At 50.7% G+C, this 24,951-nt stretch overlaps 1 protein-coding gene across 2 annotated transcripts; it reads left to right on the top strand.

Moving 5' to 3' along the window:
* Positions 1-3,786: 3,786 nt before the first annotated feature.
* Positions 3,787-23,420, top strand: MYCL (MYCL proto-oncogene, bHLH transcription factor). Of its 2 annotated transcripts, none has more exons than XM_029080326.2 (3): positions 3,787-3,909; positions 18,289-18,832; positions 22,436-23,420. In XM_029080326.2, exons 2-3 carry the CDS (start codon positions 18,298-18,300, stop codon positions 23,062-23,064), a joined length of 1,164 nt encoding a protein of 387 aa, XP_028936159.1. In that variant the 5' UTR covers positions 3,787-3,909; positions 18,289-18,297; the 3' UTR covers positions 23,065-23,420. The 2 variants fall into 2 exon arrangements, with proteins under 2 accessions (XP_028936159.1, XP_028936158.1); XM_029080325.2 differs by lacking the exon at positions 3,787-3,909 and adding an exon at positions 17,774-17,922.
* The last annotated feature ends 1,531 nt before the right edge of the window (positions 23,421-24,951 follow it).

Genomic DNA, 24,951 nt, shown 5'->3' with positions numbered 1-24,951 from the left:
TTTCTTGAGCGCTTACCCTGTATAAAACATTCTACTACTACTACTACTACTAATTATGGTGTGTGTTAATAATAATAGTGGTATTTAATAATGATAATAAAGGCATTTGTTAAGTGCTTTCTGTGTGCCAAGCACTGTTCTCAGCACTGGGGAGGATTCAAGGTGATGAGGTCGTCCCACGTGGGACTCACAGTCTTCATGCCCATTTTACAGATGAGGTAACTGAGGCACAGAGAGGTTAAGTGACTTGCCCAAAGTCCCATGGCTGACAAGTGGGATCTGAACCCATGACCTCTGGTTCCCAAGCCCGGGTTCTTTCCACTGAGCCACGCTGTATTTGTGAAGCGCTTACTATGCGCAAAGTACTGTTCTAAGCACTCTGGGGGGACAAGCTGATCAGGTTGTCCCATGTGGGGCTCACCGTTTTCATCCCCATTTTACAGATGAGGGAACTGAAGCCCAGAGAGGTAATAATGTTGGTATTTGTTAAGCCCTTACTATGTGCAGAGCACTGTTCTAAGCGCTGGGGTAAACACAGGGGAATCAGGTTGTCCCACGTGGGGCTCACAGTCTTAATCCCCATTTTACAGATGAGGGAACTGAGGCACAGAGAAGTTAAGTGACTTGCCCACAGTCACACAGCTGACAAGTGGCAGAGCTGGGATTTGAACTCATGAGCCCTGACTCCAAAGCCCGTGCTCTTTCCACTGCGCCACGCTGCTCCTCTAAAGGTGAAACGACTTGCCCAAAGTCACACAGCTGGCAAGCAGCGGAGCTGGGATTTGAACCCATGACCTCTGACTACCAAGCCCGGGCTCTTTTCAATGAGTCACGCTGCTTCTCTATGTGCCAGACACTGTGCATATTATCATTTATTACTCTATTTAGTTAATGATGTTTCTATATCTATGATTCTAATTATCTTGATGATATTGACACGAAACTACTTGTTTTGTGGTCTGTTTCCCCCGTTTAGACTGTGAGCTCGTTGTCGGGCAGGGATTGTCTCTATCTGTTGCTGAATTGTACATTCCGAGCACTTAGTCCAGTGCTCTGCACATAGTAAGCACTCGATAAATACGATTGAATGAATGTGCTAAGCGCTGAGGTGGATCCAAGCAAATCAGGCTGGACACAGTCCCCGTCCCACATGGGGCCCACGGTCTCAAACCTCATTTTACAGATGAGGAAACTGAGGCACAGAGAAATGAGGTGACTTAACCGAGGTCACACAGCGGACGAGTGGCGGAGCCGGGAAGCGCTTGGGAGAGTACAATATAACAACAAACAGGCACATCCCTGCCCACAATGAGCTCACCAACAGTCTAGAGGGGAGAGAGAGAGAGATTAATATAAATATTTAGAGGCTTCTCAGGGCCATTATTATTAATAATAAAATTATCGATAACAATAAGTTCCACTGAGTCATTTCTGACTCATAGCAACTCTTTGGATATATTTTCCAGAACATACTATCTTCGGCCATAATCCAGAACCTTGCTAAAGGTTCTTCCGTTATCATCGTTCTGGTTTCTATCAATCTAGCTGCCAGGTGGCCTCTTCCACGTTTCCCCTGGGCTTTTCCTTGCATTAGTGTCTTCTCCAGAGAATTAGTCAGGGCCGCTAGTTGGAACAAAATCAGCCTCGGCCATGACCTTGGAGAGCTAAGAGAAGACAGACTGTCCACCCGACATGGGAAAGGAGCCCAAAGCCAACTGTGATGGCCAAGCAGTGGGGCCTAGTGGAAAGAGTATTGTACTTCTATTGTTTTGCACTCCCAAAAGCGCTTAGGACAGCGCTTTGCGCACAGTAAGCGTTCAATAAATTCGATCATATGAATGAATGAAAGAGCCTGGGAGTCAGAGGACCTGGGTTCTAATTCCTACTCTGCCACTTGTCTGCTGTGTGACCTTGAGCAAGTCACTTCACTTCTCGGTGCCTCAGTTCTCCTGTTTTCCCTCCTACTTAGATTGTCCCCATGGGAGACAGGGACTGTGTCCAACCCTCTACCCTGGTGTTTAGAACAGTGTTTGACACGTGGTAAGGGCTTAACAAATCCTTCCGGCTCCGCCCACCTGTCAGCTGGGTGACTCTGGGCAAGTCACTTCACTTCTCGGTGCCTCAGTTACCTCATCTGCAAAATGGGGATTAAGATTGTGAGCCTCACGTGGGATAACCTGATGACCCTGTATCTCCCCCAGCGCTTAGAACAGTGTTCTGCACATAGTAAGCGCTTAACAAATACCAACATTATTGAGAGCTCATCTCCTCCAAGAGGGCTTCCCAGTCTGAACCCCCCCTTTTCCCTCTGCTCCCCCTCCACCTTCTGCTCCTCCCCCTCCCCCCTTCCCTTCAGCACTGTATTCATTTGTATATATTATTACCCTATTTATTTTGTTAAATGAACTGTACATCCTCTTGATTCTATTTATCATGATAATGTTGTCTTGTTTTTGTTTTGTTCTGTTCTGCTGTTCGTCTCCCCCGATTAGACTGTGAGCCCATCATTGGGCAGGGATGGTCTCTCTCTCTGTTTGAGAAGCAGCGTGGCTCAGTGGAAAGAGCCCGGGCTTGGGAGGCAGAGGTCATGGGTTCTAATCCCACCTCTGCCCCTTGTCAGCTGTGTGACTGTGGGCAAGTCACTTCACTTCTCTGTGCCTCCATTACCTCATCTGTAAAATGGGGATGAAGACTGTGAGCCTCCCGTGGGACAACCTGATGACCCCAGCGCTTAGAGCAGTGCTCTGCATATAGTAAGCACTTAACAAATACCAACCTTATTATTATCTGTTGCCAAATTGTCCATTCCAAGCGCTTAGTCCAGTGCTCTGCACATAGTAAGCGCTCCATAAATACTATTGAAGGAATGAATATTATTACCATTATTATTATCATCATGATTATTACCAAACCGCTCTGCAAACAGTAAGCGCTCAATAAATGTGATTGATTGATCGATTGAAACCTAACCCCAGACTTGTTCAGAACATTAGTCTAACACGGAATGCTCCCCCTGCAGTACATAGTTTATACCTCTGGATGGCGCCACAGGCCTACAAGAGTCTCGGCAACATTTTAATGGTATTTGTTAAGCGCTTACTATGTGCCAGGCACTGTACTAAACGCTGGGGAAGACACAAGCTAATCAGGTTGGACATAGTCCCTGTTCCACATAATAATATTATGGTATTTGTTAAGGGCTTACTACAAGCCAAGCACTGTTCTGAGCGCTGAGGGAGATACAAGGTCATCAGGTTGTTCCACGTGGGGCTCAGTCTTAATCCCCATTTTACAGATAATAATAATAATGGTGGTATTTGTTAAGCGCTTACTATGTGCAAAGCACTGTTCTAAGCGCTGGGAGGATACAAGATGATCAGGTTGCCCCACATGGGGCTCACAGTTTTCATCCCCATTTTACAGATGAGGTAACTGAGGCACAGAGAAGTTGTGACTTGCCCAAGTTCACACAGCAGGCCAGTGGTGGAGTCAGGATTAGAACCCACGTCCTTTGACCCTTAAGCCCGTGCTGTTGCCACTAGACCATGAGGTAACATGGGGCTCACAGTCTCAAACCCCATTTTACAGATGAGATAACTGAGGCCCGGAGAAGGGAAGTGACTTACCCGAGGTCACACAGCAGACAAGTGGGGGAGCTGGATTTCGAACCCAGGTTTTTCTGGCTCCCATGCTGCTTTCCCACAGCACTCTGCACGCCGTAAACGATCAATACATGTGATTGGTTGATTGCTAAGGGCAGCCTTGAGTGGGGAGGGCCCTCCGCTTCCAAGGAGCTTCTCCAGGGAATACCAGCCCGGATCCCAAGCTCTCCCTCTTCCTGGTTGGCTTTCCAGGTGGCCGGTTTTGCAGACAGAAAATCCCAGCTGTGGGGCCAGCGGGGGAGGATAGGTAAGTTGGCTTTATAGAGTTGGCCCTGGGCTTTGAAGATAATAACAAAGGTTTGGGCTCCTTCTCCTAGACACTGGGCAAGCCACCTCTTCTGTGGGCAGGGAATATGTCTGTTTATTATTCTGTTGTCCTCTCCTAAGTGCTCAGTACAGTTCTCTGCAGATGGTAAGCACTCAATAGATATGACTGACTGCCTAATAATAATGATGATGGTATTTGTTAAGTGCTTACCATGTGCCAGGCACTGTGCTGGGGTGGATACAAACAGGTTGACCCATTTGGGGCTCAAGTCTCAATCCCCATTTTCCAGATGAGGTAAATGAGGCCCAGGGCAGTAAAGTGACTTGCACAAGGTCAAAAACCGACAAGAGGCAGAGCAGGGATTAGAACCCGTGACCTCCTGACTCCCAGGCCCGGGCTCTATCTACTACTTTATGCTGACTAGAAGGAGCTGAGGCCTCCATCCAGAAACCTGCTCTGAGTGGGTGAGGATCGAGCCTGAAGCTGGAGGAGGGGGTGCCTGTGTGACGCCCCTAACCCCAAGATTCTGTGCCTTTGTGTTTGTGCATAAACGCCCCAGACTATAACTTGTCGTGGGCAAGGGATTTGTCGGTTTATTGTTGTATCGTACTTTCCCAAGCATTTCATACGGTGCCTGGTACACGGTGAAGTGCTCAATAAATACATTCGACTGACTGGCGCCCTAGACACGCCAGCTCAGCTTCCCCTCCACTCAAGAAGCGTCTCTCACCGCCCCCCTGGGTGGCCTCTCTCCTCTCCCATCCGTTCAGCCTCACTAGGGCCATGCTGGAAAGCATAAAGCGGCCCTGCACAGGATGCCCGGAGCCAGCTGCTAAACCTCGTTAGTAATAACGTCACTCGTAAAAGGTCCCACCCCAGCCGAGGCCCCAGTGGGAATTTTCTCAAGATTCCCAGGCTTCCGTCATCAGCTCTGAGGAATGTCACCATGGATAAAGAGGGGGGGAGGTGCCAGTCTGGGGCTCACGCTCAGGGACCTTCACTCTTTTCAGGTATTGTGCACATTTAGGGTGGGCTGGGGTCTCAGCTGTTTGGGAGGGGCGGGGGGGGGATGCTGCCTTTCCTGACAGATGGAATTTTGGAGCAGTGATGTGGAAGGGAATTGATCAGTTGCTTTTATTGAGTGCCTACAGTGTAATAATAATGTTGGTATTTGTTAAGCGCTTACTATATGCAGAGCACTGTTCTAAGCGCTGGGGTAGATACAGGGTCATCAGGTTGTCCCACGTGAGGCTCACAGTTAATCCCCATTTTTACAGATGAGGTCACTGAGGCACAGAGAAGTTAAGTGACTTGCCCACAGTCACACAGCTGACAAGCAGCAGAGCCGGGAGTCGAACCCATGACCTCTGACTCCCAAGCCCAGGCTCTTTCCAATGAGCCAAGCTGCACAGTACTAAATACTTGGGAAAGTACAACGGAACATTAAACAGATTCATCCCCTACCTACAAGGAGGCTACAGTTTAGAGGGGGAGAACTGTTATGTTTGTTATATTGAACTCTCCCAAGTGCTTAGTACTGTGTTCTGCACTTAAGTACTCAATAAGTGACTGGCTGTTATTATCTAGTGAGGAAGATAGAAAATAAGAAAGTGTAGATAATGGAAGCAGGAGTGGATAAGGATGTGCATATAAGTGCTGGTGGCATGAGTATCAAAGGGTCTAGGGGGTACAGACCCAAGAACATAGGTGAGGGAGAATATAGGAAGCAGTATGGTGTAGCGGATAGAGCACGGGGCTGGAAGTCACCAGGTCATGGGTTCTAATCCAGGCTCTGCCACTTGTCTGTTGTGTGTCCTTGTGCGTCACTTCCTTTCTCTGGGACTCAGGTACCTCATCTGTAAAATGGGGATGGAGATCGTGAGCCCCATATGGGACAGGGATTGTGTCTAACTGGAGTTGCTTGTGTCCACCCCCGTGCTTAGTACAGTGCCTGGCCCCTAGTAAGTGCTTAACAAATACCTAAGTATGTAGGGGGTACAGACCCAAGTGCATAGGTGAGGGGAAAATAGGGTGGGGACATAAGAGATTAGCCTGGGAAGGCTTCCTGGAGGTGATAACTTTAGTAGCTTCCTTCTCCTTAGAGAAGCAGTGTGGCGTAGTGGATAGAGCATGGATCTGGGTTCTGATCCCAGCTCTGCTGCAAGTCTGCTGTGTGACCTTGGGCAGGTTGCTTCACTTCTCTGGGCCTCAGTTCCCTCATCTGTAAAATGGGATAAGAATGTGAGCCCCCATGTGGGACAGGGATTGGGTCCAACTTGATTAATTTGTATCTTCCCCAGCGGTTAGAACAGTGCTTTGCACATAGTAAGTGCTTAACAAGTACCATTATTATTTTTATCCTCCATGCCCACCTTCCCCTGGGACCCTCGGGTGGGTGCTGCCAACCGCAAGGGTGCTGCTGTTTTGGGGAACCTGAAGGTATCCCCCCAAGCCACCCAATCCTCTGGTGATAATGATGGCATTTGTTAAATGCTTACTATGTGCCAAGCACTGTTCTAAGCACTGTTCCTGCTATATGGTAGATACAAGGTAACCGGGTGGTCCCCTGTGGGCTTACAGTCTTCACCCCTCCATTTCACAGATGAGGTAGCTGAGGCACAGAGAAGTGAAGAGTCACACAGCCGACAAGTGGCAGAACGGGGATTAGAACTCACGACCTGTGACTCCCAAGTCCCTGCTCTTTCCACTAAACCGGTGGAGTGGGTGGGGAGGGGAGGTCGGAGGGGGGTGGGCTGCTCCTTTCCTAAACGTGCCATTGTCCCCTCCTTTTCTGGCAGTCACAGTCTGGTCCCCCCAACCTCCCCCCACCCCCAGACAAAGCCTCCAGCTCTTCAATCTCTCTATTGTCCAGGCCTAAAGGCATCGGTCATTGCATCTCAATGCCGCCTCCCTCCCCACTGCCCGGTCCATTCCCCCCCTTTCCATTTGCTCCAAAGACTCCCCCCCCTCCTGCCCCCCAACAAATAAGTGGGGGTCCAAGGAGCGGCAACCCCAGGGCCTGGGCATCCAGGGCCACTTCAACCTCCCCTCATCCCTACTGCTGCACCCTAGAAGCCCACCCAAACTGTCGCTCCAATCCCCTGGGGGTCCACCCTGACTCTTGAGTCTCTCCCTCCCTGCGGCTCCATGGGCCAGGCCCCGGGAGAGGGAGTGAATATACATTCATTCAATCGTATTTATTGAGCGCTTACTGTGTGTAGAGTGCTGTACAACATCTCTAAAATCTGCCTTTTCCTATCCAGCCAAATTGCTACCTCACGGATCCAAGCACTAATTGAAAGAAATGCAACGTGGCTTAGTGGAAAGAGCACAGGTTTGGGAGACAGAGGATGTGGGTTCTGACCCCGGCTCCACCACTTGTCTGCCGTGTGACCTTGGGCAGGCCACTTCACTTTTCTGTGCCTCAGTTCCCTCATCTGTAAAATGGGGACCGTGAGCCCCATGTGGAGCCACCTGACTACCTTGTATCTACCAGCATTTATAACAGTGCTTGGCACATAGTAAGAGCTTAACAAATACCTAAATTATTATTATCCCTCCTTGACCACTGCATCAGCCTCCTCACTGACCTCCTGCCTTTTCCCCACCCCAGTCACTACTTGATGCTAGACTGTAAACTCGTTGTGGGCAGGGTATGTGTCTGTAGTTATACTGTACTTTTCCACCATCTTAGCACAATGCCCTGCACCCAGTTGCACCCAATAAAAATGACTGAGTGAATGACTGCTGTGCGGATTACTTTTCTAAAAAAACAAAAAAGAAAAAATTCAGTCCAAATCTTCCCCACTCAAAAACCGTGAGTAGGAGCAAGGCCTAGTGGATAGAACACAGGGATGGGAGTCAGAAGGACCTGGGCTCTAATCCCGGCTCCACTGCTGGGTGACCTTGGGCAAGTCATTTAACTCTGCTAATGCTCAGTTACCTCATCTGTAAAATGGAGATTAAAACTGTTATCCCAACCTGGAATATGGACTGTGTCCAAACTGATTAACCCATATCTACCCTAGTACTAAGTACAGTGCCTGCCACAGAGTAAGTGCTTAAATACCATTAAAAAAGAAAAAAAAAGAACCTCCAGTTGTTGCACGCCTATCTCTGGATGGAAGAGAAACTCCTTACCATGGGTTTTAAGGTACTTAATCAGCGTTCTCCTTCATTACCTCACTGATTTCAACATCATCAATGGTATTTATGGAGTGCTTACTATGTAAAGAGCGCTGTGTTAAGTGCTGGAGATTATAGAACAACAAAATTGGCAAATAAGTTCCTGCTATAACTCAACACCCTCACTTTGCTCATCTATTGCCAACCTACTCACTGCACCTCAGTCTCGAAGATCTCATCCCCGACCCCTCACTCACCTCCTGCCCCTAATCTGGGACTCCCTCCCCCTTTGTATCTGACAGACCTCCATACTTCCTACCTTCAAAGCCTTATTCACTAGTATTTTAAAATCGCATCTCATTTCCCCTACTCCCTCTCCCTTCTGTGTGGCCCTTCCACTGGGATTTGTCCCCTTTATTCATTCCACCCTCAGCCCACAGTGTCTGACCTGATTAACTTGTATCTACCCCAGTGCTTAGAACAGTGCTTGGCACATAAGCTCTTGAGTGCCATTATAATTTATATCCCTATCTGTAATTTATTTTACTATCTCTCCCCCCTTTTGAGAACAAGAAACACATCTAACTCTCTATCATTGTACCCTCCCAAATGTTTAGTACTGTGTTCTGCACACAGTGCTCAATCAATATGATTGATAGATTGACTGGTATTCACTGAGCACTTACTCCGTGCAGAACACAGTGTGCAGGGCTTGGGACATGCAATAAAGTTCTCTGCCCACAAGAAGATTACACTCTAGCACCCGGACGAAGCTTGCTCAGTGATCCGACTTCATGGCCAACTCAGAATTATGGTCTTTGAAATGGAATGGGGAGGAGACTCTCTCGGGGCTCCTGGCCTCTCTGAACCAGATGGGAAGAGGATTAATGAGTCCCAGAAATAGTAATTATAGACTTTTATTGAGCACCTACAGTGCCCCTTGTAGGCAGGGATCATAGCCTACATTTTTGTATGGTATTCTCCCAAGCTTAATACAGGCCTCTGCACCTAGTAAGAGCTTAATAAATACCTTTTTTAAATAGTATTTACTAAGCACTTACTATGTGCCAGGCACTGTACTTACCACCGGGGTGGATACAAGCTAGTCAGGTTGGACCTACTCCAAGTCCCACGTGGGGCTCACCATCTTAATCCCCATTTTCCAGATGAGGGAACTGAGACACAGAGAAGTAAAGCAACTTGCCCAAGGTCACACAGCCGACATGTGGCAGAGCTGGGATCAGAAGGCAGCTCCTTCTGACTCCCAGGCCCCTACTGTAACCATTAGGCCAAGCTGCTTTTCATTGATAGTAGCAGTAATACATTTATTGAGGCCTAACGTGGGCAATTTATTGATTATCAGTGTGCAGAGCAATTTACAAAGTCGTAGTAGTTATGGTATTTATTGAGCACTTCCTGAATACAATACCGTGCAATTAGCCCTTGGGAGAATACAGTTAAGAGATAGGATATGGGAGGGAATGTCTATTGTTATATTGTACTCTCTCAAGCGCTTAGTACAATTCTTTGCACACAGTAAGCACTCAGTTAAATTTGATTGAATGAATGAGTATCCCTACCCTCATCTTTCTTTTGGGAAGTTGCTCTGGTGTCTTTTGGGTGTTCAGGGTCGGAAGCCTGCCGAGAATTCACTCCACTCCGTTTCTGCAGAGCAAAGGAGGATGTGCAGAAGTTGGGTGGGAGGTGAGACCCCCTAAGAGGGAGAGAGCGAGTTGCACAAATAAGGTCTGGGGTTAATCAGTTAACCAGCTAAGGAGGGCCTGGCTCCAGGGAAACAGGACTCCGAGCAGGACTCTGCAAACAAGTAAAAAGCTTTCCTGCCTGTCTCCACTGGCCTGGCAGCCTTCGAAGTGGCCTCCAGAGGTGAGGTGTCAGCGCTGACACCTCAGAGTGACCCACCTCAAATATTTGCAGTCGGGGGCTGCTCTCTGGAGCAAGGCCAGGCCTGCCCCCCTTCCCCCCAGATAATCACACCCCAAATGGACGCCCCCTCCCCGCAAGAGCCAAGTGCCTAATGGTGTTCAAATACTATTACTTAATGATAATGATGGCCTGGGGAAGAGACCGGGAGGTTAAAGAGGAGGGGGAAGGGGGGAAAATTACTCCAAATTATCCACCTTATGGTACTTAACAAACCCTTTTCACTCTCCCGGTGTCTCTAAGCTCTTATAGAAAGGAGACTGCACTGGGATTTGCACCCTTTATTCACCCCTCCCTGAGCCCCCCCCATAATAATTACACATTATGTGTAATTATCTGTCATTTATTTATATTAATGTCTATCTCCCCCTCTAGTCTGTAAGTTGGTTGTGGGCAGGGAAAGTGTCTACCAGCTCTGTTATTTTGTACTCTCCCAAGCACTGAGTACAGTGCTCTGCACAGTGATCATTAATACCACTGATTGACTGAGATTCCTCAAGTGCCTCATAAGTGTTATGAAGTGCCTCGTGGCCTATAAGGATGGATCCGGGAGAAGAAATGTGATCTCTTCAATCAGTGGTATTTATTGAGCACTTACTGTATGCAGAGTACTGTATTAAGCGCTTAGGAGAGGAAGACAACACAACACGGTTGGTAGATGTGAATCTGTTACAGTTTAGTGGGCAAAGACACAAATTACAGATGGGGAAAATAGCATATAAAAATAGGTACAGAGGTGCTGGGGGCTGGGGTATGATGATGGGACTTAAGTGCTTAAATTACAACATTATTATTATTATTTGTTGAGCAGCGTTCTAAGTGCTGGGGTAGGTGCACGCTAATCAAGCTGGACATAGTCCCTGTCCCATGTGGGGCTTACTGTCTTAATCCCCATTTTACAGATGAGGTCACTGAGGCCCAGTGAAGTGATTTGCCCAAGATCACACAGCGGACATGAGTTTGGCACATATAAATGCTTAACAAATACCATCATTATTATTATGAGGCAGAGCTGAGATTAGAACCCAGGTCCTTCTGACTCCCAGGTGCCTGCTCTATCCACTAAGCTGCTTTCTGCAGCTTGGCTCAGTGGAAAGAGCAAGGATTTAGGAGTCAGAAGTCGTGGGTTCTAATCCAGGCTCCACCACCTGTCAGCTGTGTGACCTTGGGCAAGTTACCTAACTTCTCGATGCCTCAGTGTCCTCAGCTGTAAAATGGGAATTAAGACTGTGAGCCTCACATGGGACAAACTGATTACCCTGAATCAACCCCAGCGCTTAAAACAATGCTCGGCATATAGTAAGCACTTAAATACCAACGTTATTATTATTTTTGTGTCGTACTCCCCCAAGTTCTTAGTACAGTGTCCTGCACACAGTAAGCACTTAATATGATTGATTGAATTCAGTGCCTGGCACAAGTACTTAACAAATGCCATTAAAAAAAAAATCGGAGACTGTCTGAATGCTCTGCACAACAGGCTGGGCCTCTAGAAAATACTAATTAACTCTAACTCCCCCTGCATCAGTCCCACTGGCTGTCAGGCAACGTACATCAGCTGAGCATCTCCTGGACGCTGAAGCCTTTCAGCTGTGGGAGTGAAAGGGTTGATAGGTCGGTCCCGGGCTCGTCTGAAATGCCCCCCCAACTCTTCCAGACTCCTCCCGAGGCGGGAGATGCTCTTTCTAGCATCCAATCCCAAGAGGCACCAGAGCCATCTCCTTAGCATAATGCCCCAAAGGGGTACTTTGGGAGTCTTTGGTTTTAGGTGGCTGCTTTCTAATTCCGGATTCCCATTCCTACTCCTTGCTTTTGGGGGATGTGAGGCCGTTGAGGCACATTTCCTTTGCTCTTTTCTCACTGTCTCCCACCTGGGGCCTTCCAGTCTACACACCAGCATGGAAATGGCACAAATCAATGAGCAACTTACTTGGCCCCTGGGGGCTGGATCAGCCCAGGCTGAGGAGCCTGAAATGGGCACGCCTGGGACACTGCCTTTTTTAATAATAATAAGTATTATTATTATTCTTATTTGATTTAAGTGTTTCCTATGTGCCAGGGAATTTTCTAAGCGCTGGGGAGGATATAAGCAAATCAGGTTGGACATAGTCCCCCATCCCAACTGGGGATCCCAGACTCAATCCCCGTTTTACAGATGAGGTAACTGAGGCCCAGTGAATTGACTTGCCCAAGGTCACACAGCAGACAAGTAGTGGAGCTGGGATTAGAACTCATGACCTTCTGACTCCCAGGCCCAAGCTCTATCCACTATGCCACATATGCTAGGCACTATATTGAGTTGTTTGGTCGACTCATTCATTCATTCGTATTTATTGAGCACTTATCGTGTTCAGAGTACTTTTCTAAGTGCTTGGGAAAATACAATAAAACAATAAACAGATACATTCCCTGCCTGAGTTCTGGAGTAGATACAAGTTATTCAGGATGGACACAGTCTTAATCCCCATTTTAAAGATGAGGTAACTGAGGCCCAGAGAAGTGATGATAGTAATAATTAATGATGATGGTATTTGTTAAATGTTTACTATGTGCCAGACACTGTACTAAGCGCTGGGATAGATACAAGCAAATCAAGTTGGACACAGGCTCTCGAACTCCCTGGAATGTCAGCAAGGAGACTGATACGGTCATCAAGGCAGGATAGGATAAATGATTGGAATAATGTGGAGTCAGTTTGGATGGAGAGGAAAGGGCGGATTTTAGCGCTGTCGTGGAGGTTGAAGCCACAGGATTTAGTGATAGATTGAATACGTGGGTTGAATGAGAGAGAGCTGAGTCAAGGATAGCACCAAAGTTATGGGTTCGTGAGTCAGGGAGGATGGTGGTACCGTCTACAGTGATGGAAAAGTCAAGGGAAAGGCAGGGTTTGGATGGGAAGGTAAGGAGTTCTGTTTCGGATTTATTAAATCGGGGCCACCCATGGCCTCAGACTGCATTTGGTCAAAAATGTGCAGGCAGACAGGGGGAGGGGGAAAAGACCTCTCACCCTTTCTCTATTTGGGAGAAAAGCCTGTCCAGACACCTGCTCTCCCTCCCCACTCTCCAAGTTCTCCGTCGTGCTTAAAAACCAAATCCAGCGTGAACCATCAGCTTCAAGGGAACAGGTGAAAGGCCTGCTCTCAGGCAGAGGGACTCCAGATCTGGGGAGACGGAGTAATAGCAAAGGTAGGTATTTATTTGAGGGTCCGCTGGCTGCAATGTGCTCTACTAAGTGCTTGAGAAAGTACAAGCGAAACAGCAAACAAAATCCCTGCCCGCAAGAAGTTTACACTCTAGGAGGGGAAGAAGGTCATAAAAGATATTTACAAGTGGGATTACTATAATCAGTTGACCAGACAGTCGCTCAAAACAGAGGTACAAAAGAACCCAGGAAGGGTTTAAATAAATAATAATAATAATAAGGTTGGTATTTAAGTGCTTACTATGTGCAGAGCACTGTTCTAAGCGCTGGGGTAGATACAGGGTAATCAGATTGTCCCATGTGAGGCTCACAGTTAATCCCCATTTTACAGAGGAGGTAACTGAGGCACAGAGAAGTGAAGTGACTTGCCCACAGTCACACAGCTGCCAAGTGGCAGATCGGGGATTCGAACCCATAAGCCCAGGCTCTTTCCACTGAGCCACACTGCTTCTCCATATGACCTTAGACCCTAAACTTTTCAGAACTGGACTTCAGGAGCTCCCGGTTAAATTCCCTCTGGGCAGCCATCACATTGACACCTCATTCTCTCCCAGCTCTGCCACTTGTCAGCTGCGTGACTGTGGGCAGGTCACTTCACTTCTCTGTGCCTCAGTTCCCTCATCTGTAAAATGGAGATTACGACTCTGAGCCTCACGTGGGACAACCTGACGACCCTGTAAATCCCCCAGCGCTTAGAACAGTGCTCCACGCATAGTAAGCGCTTAACAAAAGCAACATTATTATTCTCTCAAGCCTTACTGGGAGGGCTCCAGTTCTCCCCCTACGCCCACCTCCTCCCCAGGTTATGGAAACGACCAGACTCCGCCTTTCTCCCGATAATTCCCTGTCAGGGTGCGATCTCACTTCCCCCAAGGCCTTCAGGAAGCAATTAGGGGCTAAAGCCCAAATATTTACACTGTCTGAGAGCCTGTCCATCACACTCCCTCCACCTGCCTTCCCCACCCCCGCCCCTGTCTTGGGGGGAAGGAGCCTCTAATTCATTAACAAGGGGCGGCAGCGGGGATCAGGGTGTTTCTCCTTGGGCCTGAACCGCCTGTCCCTATTTCTTCTGCGGGTCAGGTATTTTTGTGGCAGGGCCGGGCCCCGCACTGGCTTACTTATTGGACGATAAGAGGTCAAAAGCCCTCGGAGGGGAAGAAAACTTGTAGGGAGACCCCCCCCCTCGCCCCCCCAAAGAGCAGAGTTTATCTTCCTCATTGCAGGATAGGGCTCGGCTTTTATTGCCCGCCTTGGAAGCAAATGTGTTTATTTTCCCTATGCTCCACCCCTCCGAACCCAGCCACCTCCTCGGCTTCTCCCTTTCCCTTTCTCACCCCCGGCTCCCCCACCCCAGCCCTCAGGCCCACGAGAAGCAGCGTGGCTCAGTGGAAAGAGCGCGGGCTTGGGAGTCAGAGGTCATGGGTTCGAATCCCGATTCCGCCACTTGTCAGCTGTGTGACCTCGGGCAAGTCACTTCCCTTCTCTGGGCCTCAGTTTCCTCATCTGTAAAATGGAGATTAAGACTGTGAGCCCCACGTGGGACACCGATTAGACTGTAAGCCCGTCGAAGGGCAGGGACCGTCTCTATCTGTTGCCGACTTGTCCATTCCAAGCGCTTAGTACAGTGCTCTGCACATAGTAAGCGCTCAATAAATACTATTGAATGAATGACAACCTGGTTACCTTGTATCCCCTCCCCAGCGCTTAAAACGGTGCTTGGGCGCTTAGTGAGCGCTTAACAAATGCCCTCATTATTATTATTATTAATTATTATTATTATTAAACACCTGGGGGATGATCCCCTTCCCTCCCCACCCCCTTATTAATCTCCTCTAGACTGTCAGCTCGTTGTGGGCACGGAAGTTGTCTACCACCTCGGTTCTGTTGTCCTCTCCCGAGCGCTTAGAACAGTGCTCTGCACCCAATAAGCGCTCAATAAATAGGATCGATCGATTCCTTCCAACCGTGGACAGGACGCCTGAGGGCCACCAGGCGGCGCTGCTCCGAAGACCGGCTGTGTCTCCCAGTTCTCACGGTTCTGGATTCGGATCCTCCCAACCCACCCACCCCCAATTGGCGCTGGGAAACCCCGCGGGGCCGAGATCTGCGGGCCGCGAGGGGAGCAGTGGCAAAAGAGAAGCAGGGTGGTGCAGTGGCTAGAGCCCGGGCCTGGGAGTCAGCGGGTCACGGGTTCTAATCCCGACTCTGCCACTTATCTGCTCTGTGACTGCGGGCAGGTCACTTCACTTCTCTGGGCCTCAGTTCCCTCATCTGGAAAGTGTGGATGGAGACTAAGCCCCAGGTGGGACAGGAATTCGGTCCAAACTGATCTGCTGGTATCCACCCCAGCGCTTAGTACAGTGGCTGGCACATAGTAAGCGCTTAAATACAAGTTTGTATTCACCCCACTGCTTAGTACAGTATCTGGCACCTAGTGAGCGGCTTAAATACAAGCTTGTATTCACCCCAGCACTTAGTACAGTGGCTGGCACATAGTAAAGGGCTTAACAGATACAAGCTTGTATCCACCCTAGCGCTTAGTACAGTGCCTGGAACATAGTAAGCAGCTTAAAAGATACAAGCTCGTAGAGAAGCGGCGTGGCTTAGTGGAAAGAGGCCGGGCTTGGAAGTCAGAGGTCATGGGTTCTAATCCGACACCTGTCAGCTGTATGACTTTGGGCAAGTCACTTCACTGGGCCTCAGTTCCCTCATCTGTAAAATGGGGATTAAGACTGAGCCCCTCATGGGACAACCTGATTACCTTGTATCCCTTCCAGCGCTTAGTACAGTGGATGGCACATAGTAAGTGCTAACAAATACAATTATATGATTATGAAAGGAGCGGGTGAAGTTTAAGAGTCGTCCTCCCCATCCCACGGCCTGTCCTGCAACAGGGGAACCTCGTGCTCGGTCCCGGGGCCGCCTCCACCCCGGTAAGAGGCTGTGCCCGGGCACTGCCCCAAGCGTGTAGCAGGCAAACTAAGCATCCTGCAAGTAGCCCGCATCAGCTGCGCCGGGAAGGTATTTATATCAATATCTGTTTATTTGTAGTAATAATGATGATATTTGTTAAGCGCTTACTATAGGCCACACACTGTTCTAAGCGCTGGGGGGAAGATGCAAGGTGATCAGGTTGTCCCAGCTGTCCCCATTTTACAGATGAGGGAACTGAGGCACCATGAAGTGACTTGCCCAAGGCCACACAGCAGACAAGGGGAGGAGCTGGGATTAGAACCCACGACCTCGGATTCCCAAACCCGTGTTCTTGTAGCCACCCCAGTGCTTAGTGCAGCGGCTGGCACGTAGTAAGCGCCTAACAAGTATGAGCTTGTATTCACCCCAGCGCTTAGTACAGTGGCTGGCACATAGTAAGCGCTTAACAAATACAAGCTTGTACACGACTCGACAGCATAAGACAACAGGACAACAATTCACCCCAGCGCTTAGTTACAGCTCCTGGCACCTAGTAAGCGTCTAACAAATACAACCTTATATCCACCCCAGCGCTTAGTAGAGTGAGTGGCACATAGTAAGCGGCTTAACAGATACCAACATGTGCTTGGCACCTACTAAGCGCTTTACAATCACCATTATTATCGATCCCAGCGCTTAGTAGAGTGCCTGGCTCACAGTAAGCGCCTTAACAGATACAAGCTTGTGCTTGGCACCTAGTAAGCGCTTTACAATTACCATCATTATTATCGACCCCAGCGCTCAGTACAGTGGCTGGCACATAGTAAGCGGCTTAACAGATACAAGCTGGTGCTTGGCACCTAGTAAGCGCTTAGCAATCACCATTATTATTGTTATGGATCCCAGCGCTCAGTACAGTGGCTGGCACCTAGTAAGCAGCGTGGCTCAGTGGAAAGAGCCCGGGCTTTGGAGTCAGAGGTCATGAGTTCGAATCCCAGCTCTGCCACTTAGCTGTGTGACTGCGGGCAAGTCACTTCACTTCTCTGGGCCTCAGTTCCCTCATCTGTAAAATGGGGATTAAGACGGTGAGCCCCATGTGGGACAACCCGATTCCCCTATGTCTACCCAAGCGCTTAGAACAGTGCTCTGCACATAGTAAGGGCTTAACAAATTCCAACATTATTATTATTATTATTATTATTAAGCGGCTTAACCAACAGCAGCTTGTATCCCCCCCTCCAGCGCTTAGTACAGAGCCCGCAGAGGAGCAGTAATCGACGCTGCTTCTCTTTGACGGGCAGCCCGTTGTGGGCAGGGATCGCCTCCGTCTCTCCTGATGCATCGGACTCTCCCCAGCGCTTAGGGCAGTGCTCCGCACGCAGCCGGCGCTCCGTAAATACGGCGGAATGAACGGAGGGGAGGGAGGGGTGTCCGGCCTTTGCATTTCCCAGCGTTGCAGCTCCGTTGCATCACCCACCTCTTAGCCGGGCACCGGGGAGGGCAGCGGGGGGTCCCGGTGGGGGGGGGGGGGAGGTGGGGCTGGTCCTGCCAGCCGCCCCGGGGGCGGGGGGAGGGGGCAGGGAGGGGAGGGGGCTTCACCAGCCATCTCCCGCCCACTATGCAAATGGACGCCTCCTGCTCGGGCTGGATATAAGGGAGCCTGCGAACAATACCGCCGAGTCCGGCTGCGCTCCCTTTGATCCTCGGGGCCCGGGGACGGTGCCGGGGCCCTCCGAGGTGCCAGGACCGGCCACTCCGCGCCAAGCGTCGAGGGCGCCGGGAGGTCGCTTGCCCACGAGGCTCGGAGCGAGGTGAGGCGGGCCCGAGGGGACAGGCAAGAGGGGAGGGGGCGGGCTTTTCTCCCCCCACCCTGGCATTCCTCCTTCCAACGACGCCGAGGGAAAGTTAGTTTGCCCCCCCCCCCCCTTGGGGGGCTCAGCAGGGAGGTCTTCCCCCACCCCCCCGGGGAAACCCGGGCACTCCCTCCTGGCTGCAAACTCGAGCTGGAAGGCCGGGCGAGGGGCTTCTAAGGGGGGTCGTGGAGAAGGGAGGGCTTTTCTTCCTTAGCGCCCTCTCCTACCGCGCTTAGAGGAGGAGGAGGTGGGGGGGGGGGGATTGGGGTCCTGGCTGGGGAGGGAGGTCTCTTCTCCCTGCCCACACGTGCCCCTTCCTCGCAGGGAGAAGCGATGGATTTGGACTCGTACCAGCACTATTTCTACGACTACGACGGCGAGGAGGACTTCTACCGCTCCACGGCGCCCAGCGAGGACATCTGGAAGAAATTCGAGCTGGTTCCCTCGCCCCCCATGTCCCCTCCCTGGGGACATGGCGGGGGCGCCTGTTGTTCCTCCGCCGCGGACCGCCTGTCCGAGCCCTGCCCCTCCTGGGGAGGAGGAGGAGGAGGAGGAGGAGGGGACGAGCCCGAGTACCGGACCTCCAGCACCAAAGCTTTCCCCAGGAACTACGCCTCCATCATCCGCAGCGACTGCATGTGGAGCGGCTTCTCGGCCCGGGAGAGGCTGGAGAAAGTGATGAGTGATAAACTTTCGGCCGGCACGCAGAGGGTTAACCCGCTGAAGCCGGCGGGGGCGGGGGTCGCCCAGGACCCGGGGCTCGGGCACCCCGGGGGCGAGTGCGTCGACCCCGCCGCCGTCTTTCCTTGCCCACCCGGAGACAACAAGCTGCAGGCCTTGTCCGGCTCCGAGAGCCAGAGTGATTCGGGTAAGGGGCTGCTGGGATGGAGGGGAGGCTACTGGGATGGACGTGAGGGTACTGGGATGGAAGGGAGGCTACTGGGATGGACGTGAGGGTACTGGGATGAGGTGAGGCTACTGGGATGGAAAGGAGGCTACTGGGCTGAAAGGGAGGCTACTGGGATGGAAGGGAAGCCTTTTCTTCCTCCCTCCCATCTGTCCGGAGGGACATTAGATGACCAGCGAGGCTGCGGTCCCGCCCCCTTCTCTCCTGGCCCAGAGCCGAGCCCCCGAGCCAGCCAGTGGCCCTTCACACGTGGGTGTGTTGGTAAATAGTCTGGGAAAGTGGCGTGGGTACCGGAGGCCCCCCGCCCATTTGATGCCCCTGGGGTCCGAAGAAGGCAGGGCCGGCCGGTGGTGGGGAGGGGGAGGTAGGTGTCCCCCTTCACCCCCATAACCCCACCAGTTGGGCCCCGGGTGTCCGGTGGGAAGAGCAAGAGGAAGCCAGCTATTCCCTCCCCATGGGATCAGTGTGAGGCAAGGCTGGCCGGTGGTGGGGAGGGGGGAGGCAGGTGTCCCCCTTCACCTCCATAACCCCACCAGTTGGGTCCTGGGTGTCCGGTGGGAAGAGCGGGAGGAAGCCAGCTATTCCCTCCTCACGGGGTCAGTTTGAGGCAAGGCTGGCCGGTGGTGGGGAGGGGGAGGTAGGAGTTCTTCTTCACCCTCATAACTCCACCAGTTTTTACGCTGGATGTGAGGTGGGAAGATTCATTCAATAGTATTTGAGTGCTTACTATGTGCAGAGCACTGTCCTAAGTGCTTGGAAGATCAAAAGGAAGCCAGCTATTCCCCCCACCATGGGGTCAGCTTGAGGCAGGGCCGGCAGGTGGTGGGGAGAGGGGAGGTGGGTGTCCCCCTTCACCTCCATAACCCCACCAGTTTGGCCCCGCGTGTCCGGTGGGAAGAGCAAGAGGAAGGCAGCTGTCCCCTCCCCACGGTGTCAGCTTGAGGCAGGGCCGGCCGGTGGTGGGGAGAGGGAAGGTAGTCGTTCCCCTTCACCCCCGTAACCTCACCGGTTTGATCCTGGGTGTGGGGTGGGAAGAGGAAGTCAGCTCTTCCCTCCCCACGGGGTCCGCTCGAGTCTGTGCCCCGTGCCTCTACCTCAGCTCTCTTTTTCTGTGGGTAGCAGACCAGTTCCTCTGATTAAAATCTAAAGTCTTCTTTTCCTTTTTAAAGAAAGAAAATAATTCGTGAACTTTTGCAATGCCCTCCCTGGTTCCTTTTTCTCCCCCCACCCCGGCCCCTGGTGGTTTGTGGGTTTTTCGTTTCTCCGACTGATTGGACCAGGCTAGTACCCTGCAATCGTGATGCTATGGGAGAGTAGATAGGAGTAGCAGAAGGCACCTTGGGTACCTGACCTTTTGGCTTTTCTCAGGGCAAGAGCTATCGATAGGGGGGAAAACCAAGATCTTTCTTCCCACTGGGGGGGTCACTGGGAGTTCGGCCTTTCTGCAGCTGAAGAAGTGACGGTCACCCAGTGTCTAGCTGCTCGAAATGCTAGGCGAAGCCTAGGACAAGCGATGGACAATTTAAAAACTGCATTAAAACGGAACCCCAGGGTCAGAGGCTAATTATCACATGCAGAGTGCTCTTGAGAAGAATAATCCACTACAGGTTTCTACTAGTGTTCGGACGGCCACACCCTCATTTAATAGTTTGGGGACTTTTTAGTCACTTCTTGGCGGTGGGGGGGCAGGGGGGAGAGTGAGAATTTTCCTGCTAGTTAGGTTTTTTCCTCCACCCTGATGAACCCTCTCCGTCCCCCGAACTCGGGGCCTGTCTTGCCCCAGCCGTGATGGCGAAAAATGGCCGGGTTCCATTTTGGCCAGGCTTCCTTTTCCACCTCGAGAACCCCTTTTCGCTGGGCCAGGATACCCTCGTCGGGTCCTGAATCCGACTTAGCCCGACATCACCAGGCCCCTGTAGAAAAGACCACTTTCTCATAGGCCGGAACAGACAGCACCTCCCTTGAGCCCACGAGCTTTAGATTCGGAACACGGTGAAATCACAAACAGGCTGCGGATCTTCACCTTAACTGGGGTTGCGAAGGTTACCTTGGTTTCTGTTGTTTCTCCCCTCTGAGCACACCGCTCTGCTGACCTGCCCTTTTACCTGATCTTGTTTCCAAAGGCCCCCCTGGTTCATGTGCTGGCCACATGGCCTGGGAACAAAAAGCAACAGATTGCAAACAATGAGAGGGGGGGCCCCTTGACTGACTGCCGGGCTCCACCAATGAAGGCCAGGGATCTTGCTGGAGCAACATTCCAAACACAACCCAGTCAGCCAATCACTCTACTAAAGGAAGAAGTGCTGAAGCCGTAGGATTTTTATTAATGGGGAAATAATAGTACTGTTCACACAATGGAAGTTTTAGTGACAGGCGGCTCGCTGTGCAAAAGGACCAGGAAACAGAGTTCAAAATGGTTTGTTTTTGTTTTTTTTAAATAGTCTGAAAGAGGTGGGTAAAACAGGACTTTTTCAAACACACCAACCGGTTACCAGAGAGCCAAACTCTTCTGGGAGAATCAGTTAATCCTCGGTCATATGCCTGAGGGCGCAAGGGGAAGGGAGATTAATTTAGGGAGCAAGCTTGGTGCCACCCGGCTGTATTTTCTATTCTCAGCACCGCCTTGACAGCCATTTGGTGCTGGGCATACCCGTCTCTGATAAAACCTCGCAAATGCCACAGGGAGCGGTGGCAAAAAAACCAGATCCGCTTTAATTCCCACTTTTAGACAGGGACATCTGTTCCTCTTTTACTTAGAAAAATCCTAACTTTTTACCAAATCTCAAAACACCTCTGGCCCACACTTCAGGGAAGGGTGTGTGTGTGTTTGTACATGTGTGGGGGGGGGGGCGGGGGATGTGGGGGGGGGGGGGTGAGAGAGAGAGAATGATGAATGTCTTTAGAGGCCCATTGAACCCAGTAGTAAAGTGCTCTTAAAGGGGACCCCCATTCCTCCCCCACTGTGGGCTAAGGGAGGATTGTAACTCCCCTTGTCTCTGAAAACCTTCTGCTGAATGGGATGGCCGAGTACTAGGGTTGGTGAGGGATGAATAGGATTTATAACTTGTGAAAAGTAACAAGTCACCCAAGTGCGAAGCAGCACTGAGTGGGGAACAAAGGACGGAGCTGCCCACATATCCCTCATTTACAATGCTGATGGGGCATGAAAGAACCCGACTAGGGAGAAGATCTTTATAGCGAAACTTTGTCCCAGGCCAGAGTGCCTCTCCCTCTCCCCCTCTCTCCCTGGAAGGGACACTGTGAAGATTGGGGGCAGTTGGCCTAGGTCTGTCTTCTGTTCTTGTCTGTAAAAAGGAATCGGAGAATATTTTCCTTCTTAATTTTCTCTCTTTTTACTCCTGCTCCCCCACCCACCCCACCCACCCCAACCGTTCCCCATCGAGGGAATCAGCTGGTTTCTAAATTCCCTCATTCCCGCTCTCCTGTTTATTGTCTAAATCAGGTTGGTTGTCACCCAGACATCCCAGGACAGGGTTGCAGACCCCTGGGGCCCCGGGAACTTTGGCGAGAGGCCGGTTGACTTTTCATTTTTCAATCTCTCAGAGGGTGAAGAGATTGACGTGGTGACGGTGGAGAAGAGACAGTCCCTGAGCGTCCGGAAACCAGTCACCATCACGGTGCGGGCTGACCCCCTGGATCCCTGCATGAAACACTTCCACATCTCCATCCACCAGCAGCAACACAACTATGCAGCCCGCTTCCCCCCAGACGCCTGCCCTCAGGCAGAGGCTCCAAAGAAGGCCAAAGAGGAGGAGGAGGAGGAGGAAGAAGAAGAAGAGGAGGAGGAGGAGGAAGAGGAGGAAGAAGAGGAGGAGGAAGAGCCGGTCAGCCCCTCGGAACCGTCACCGGAGAGCCCGTCTTCCCGGCCCTGTCACGCCAAGCCTGGGAGCGCCCCCAGCTCTGATACCGAGGATGTGGCCAAGAGGAAAAACCACAACTTCTTGGAACGCAAGAGGCGGAACGATCTCCGCTCACGGTTTCTGGCTCTGAGGGACCAGGTGCCTGGCCTGGCGAGCTGCTCCAAGGCCCCTAAGGTGGTGATACTGAGCAAGGCGTCTGAGTACCTGCAGTCGCTGGTCAGTGCTGAGAAGCGGTTGGCCGTGGAGAAGAGGCAGCTCAAGTCTCGGCAACATCAGCTGCAGAAAAGGATTGCCCACCTCACCGGTCTCTAACTTATCAGATTGCCACCTCTTCCTCTTGTCCTCACCCCCTCCTTGACTGCCACCTCTTCCTCTTATCACCACCCCCCAGCCCCACACCCTTCCTTTGGGAAAAAAAAAAATCCCAAACTGGTCGTTCACCCCTCCCCGCCCGCCCCCCCCCCCAATAATTTGCACATTTTGGTTACTGTGGGACTATCTGGACTACAAATCCCAGAATGCTTTCCAGCCAGTGCACACAAAATAATGGCTTGCATTCTTGGAATTTTGGAAACTGGTCTCTCTTCCCTTTCTCCCCTCCCTCCACCCACTTCCCCGCGTCCATCTGGGTTTGGTCTCTGGTTTCTCTGGCAAAGCAGTTGACTGACTGAGGGGGTTTGTTGTTTTTCTTTTGCGGGGGGGGGGGGGTGGGCAGGGGAGCTCGGGGACTAAACTCGTCGGCAGTCCTGGAAGGAAAACGTGACAGATGCCGCACAACAGGTGGTGTCCTGCCGTGATGTTGTCTCGCATGAAATCACACACTCCAGAGCTTTGGGTTAGTAAGGGATGCTCTGGATGGATTGTCCCTATGGGGTTGGGCTGGGACAGCTGGGCTTTGGGGCTGTTGCTGAAATCCTTTTTCTAGAGGACACATGAGCTGTTTTCACTGGAGGGAAGCAGGGAGATTGGCTCAGCTTGGACTATTACCTCACTCTTAACCACTTTACAGTAGCTTATCTTAAACGGTTTTTTTTGGTTTGTTTATGGAAGCTGCTGCTGAGTCTTGTACTGGAGGATGTTTTTATACTGTATTTTTGTATGACTTTTTGCAAAGTATTGTTGAAACCTAAGTTTTGTACAAGAAAATTTTCTGGGTAATATCCCTGTTGCAAAGATTTGATTATTATTTTTTCTTTCGAAAGGGGGATTTGCCTGAATTTTAGTTAATTTGGGACGATCAGTTTCCCGATCAAAAATTTCCCTGTACATCTGGAACCTCTTCGACTTTTAATAAAGGGTTTCTCAAGACACTTAGAGTTGGCAGTCTATGCAGTCCATAACCATCCCGGATTGAAAAAAATGGACTCTTAAGTACCAGGTAAAAGCCTTCCCTTGGGGGCTGAATAAATACTATTGATTGTTGCTGGGAGTTCAACAGAAAGAGCTCCTCTCTTCCCAACATTGTGGGTGACTTTTACTTCTAGAGGCAGAGGTACTAACCCAGTGCATACTCGGTTCCTGGAATTTCACTTTACCCCACCCCTGGGCCGGCTCAACAGACTTAATACCCGTTTAAAATGAGCGCGAGGCTCAAGCCAGGTTGTGTCCCTAACCTATTAATTTGCCATGGGATTTTTTTTTTAAATGCTACTTAAGTCCTTACTATGTGCCAGGCACTGTCATTTTGTCATTTTGTTGCTTGTGCCTCAGCCCTGCCACTTGTAAAATGGATAATAGCATCTGCCTCAAAGAGTTTTTGAAGTTTTCTATCAGTTTAAAGCAAAAGGCTCAAAGCCCAAAAGATTTGGGAAGAAAAGCCCTAACTACTGGTCAAGGAAAACCTAGACCCACTTCTTCCGCTTTTCCCACCTGGGACTCTTGGGTATTGGTGCCAGATCCTACCAAGAAGGAGAAACCTAAATTGCAACCCTTGCTCTCGCACTTGTGGGTATTTTTTTCTTTGTCAAACGTTATAACTCTTTGTTGGAATTGTGGGGATCACTGAGCCTGATGCTCCGGGGAGGAAATGGAATACAAGTTCCCCGAGAGGAGTCTCTTCCTCCCATTGCTTATGTTTAGCTGGACGAAACTGTCTGGCCCCCCAGACTGGCCTCTTCCAAGATTGTGAAAGCTAAACAATCCCTCTTTGGAAAGGTATGGTGCCGGAGGAGGGTTTGAGAAACCCAGTCCTCCATTAAT

This window comes from Ornithorhynchus anatinus, chromosome 16 (genome assembly GCF_004115215.2).
Source record: "Ornithorhynchus anatinus isolate Pmale09 chromosome 16, mOrnAna1.pri.v4, whole genome shotgun sequence".
NCBI lineage: Eukaryota > Metazoa > Chordata > Mammalia > Monotremata > Ornithorhynchidae > Ornithorhynchus > Ornithorhynchus anatinus.
This window is presented reverse-complemented; position numbering and strand designations above follow the sequence as displayed.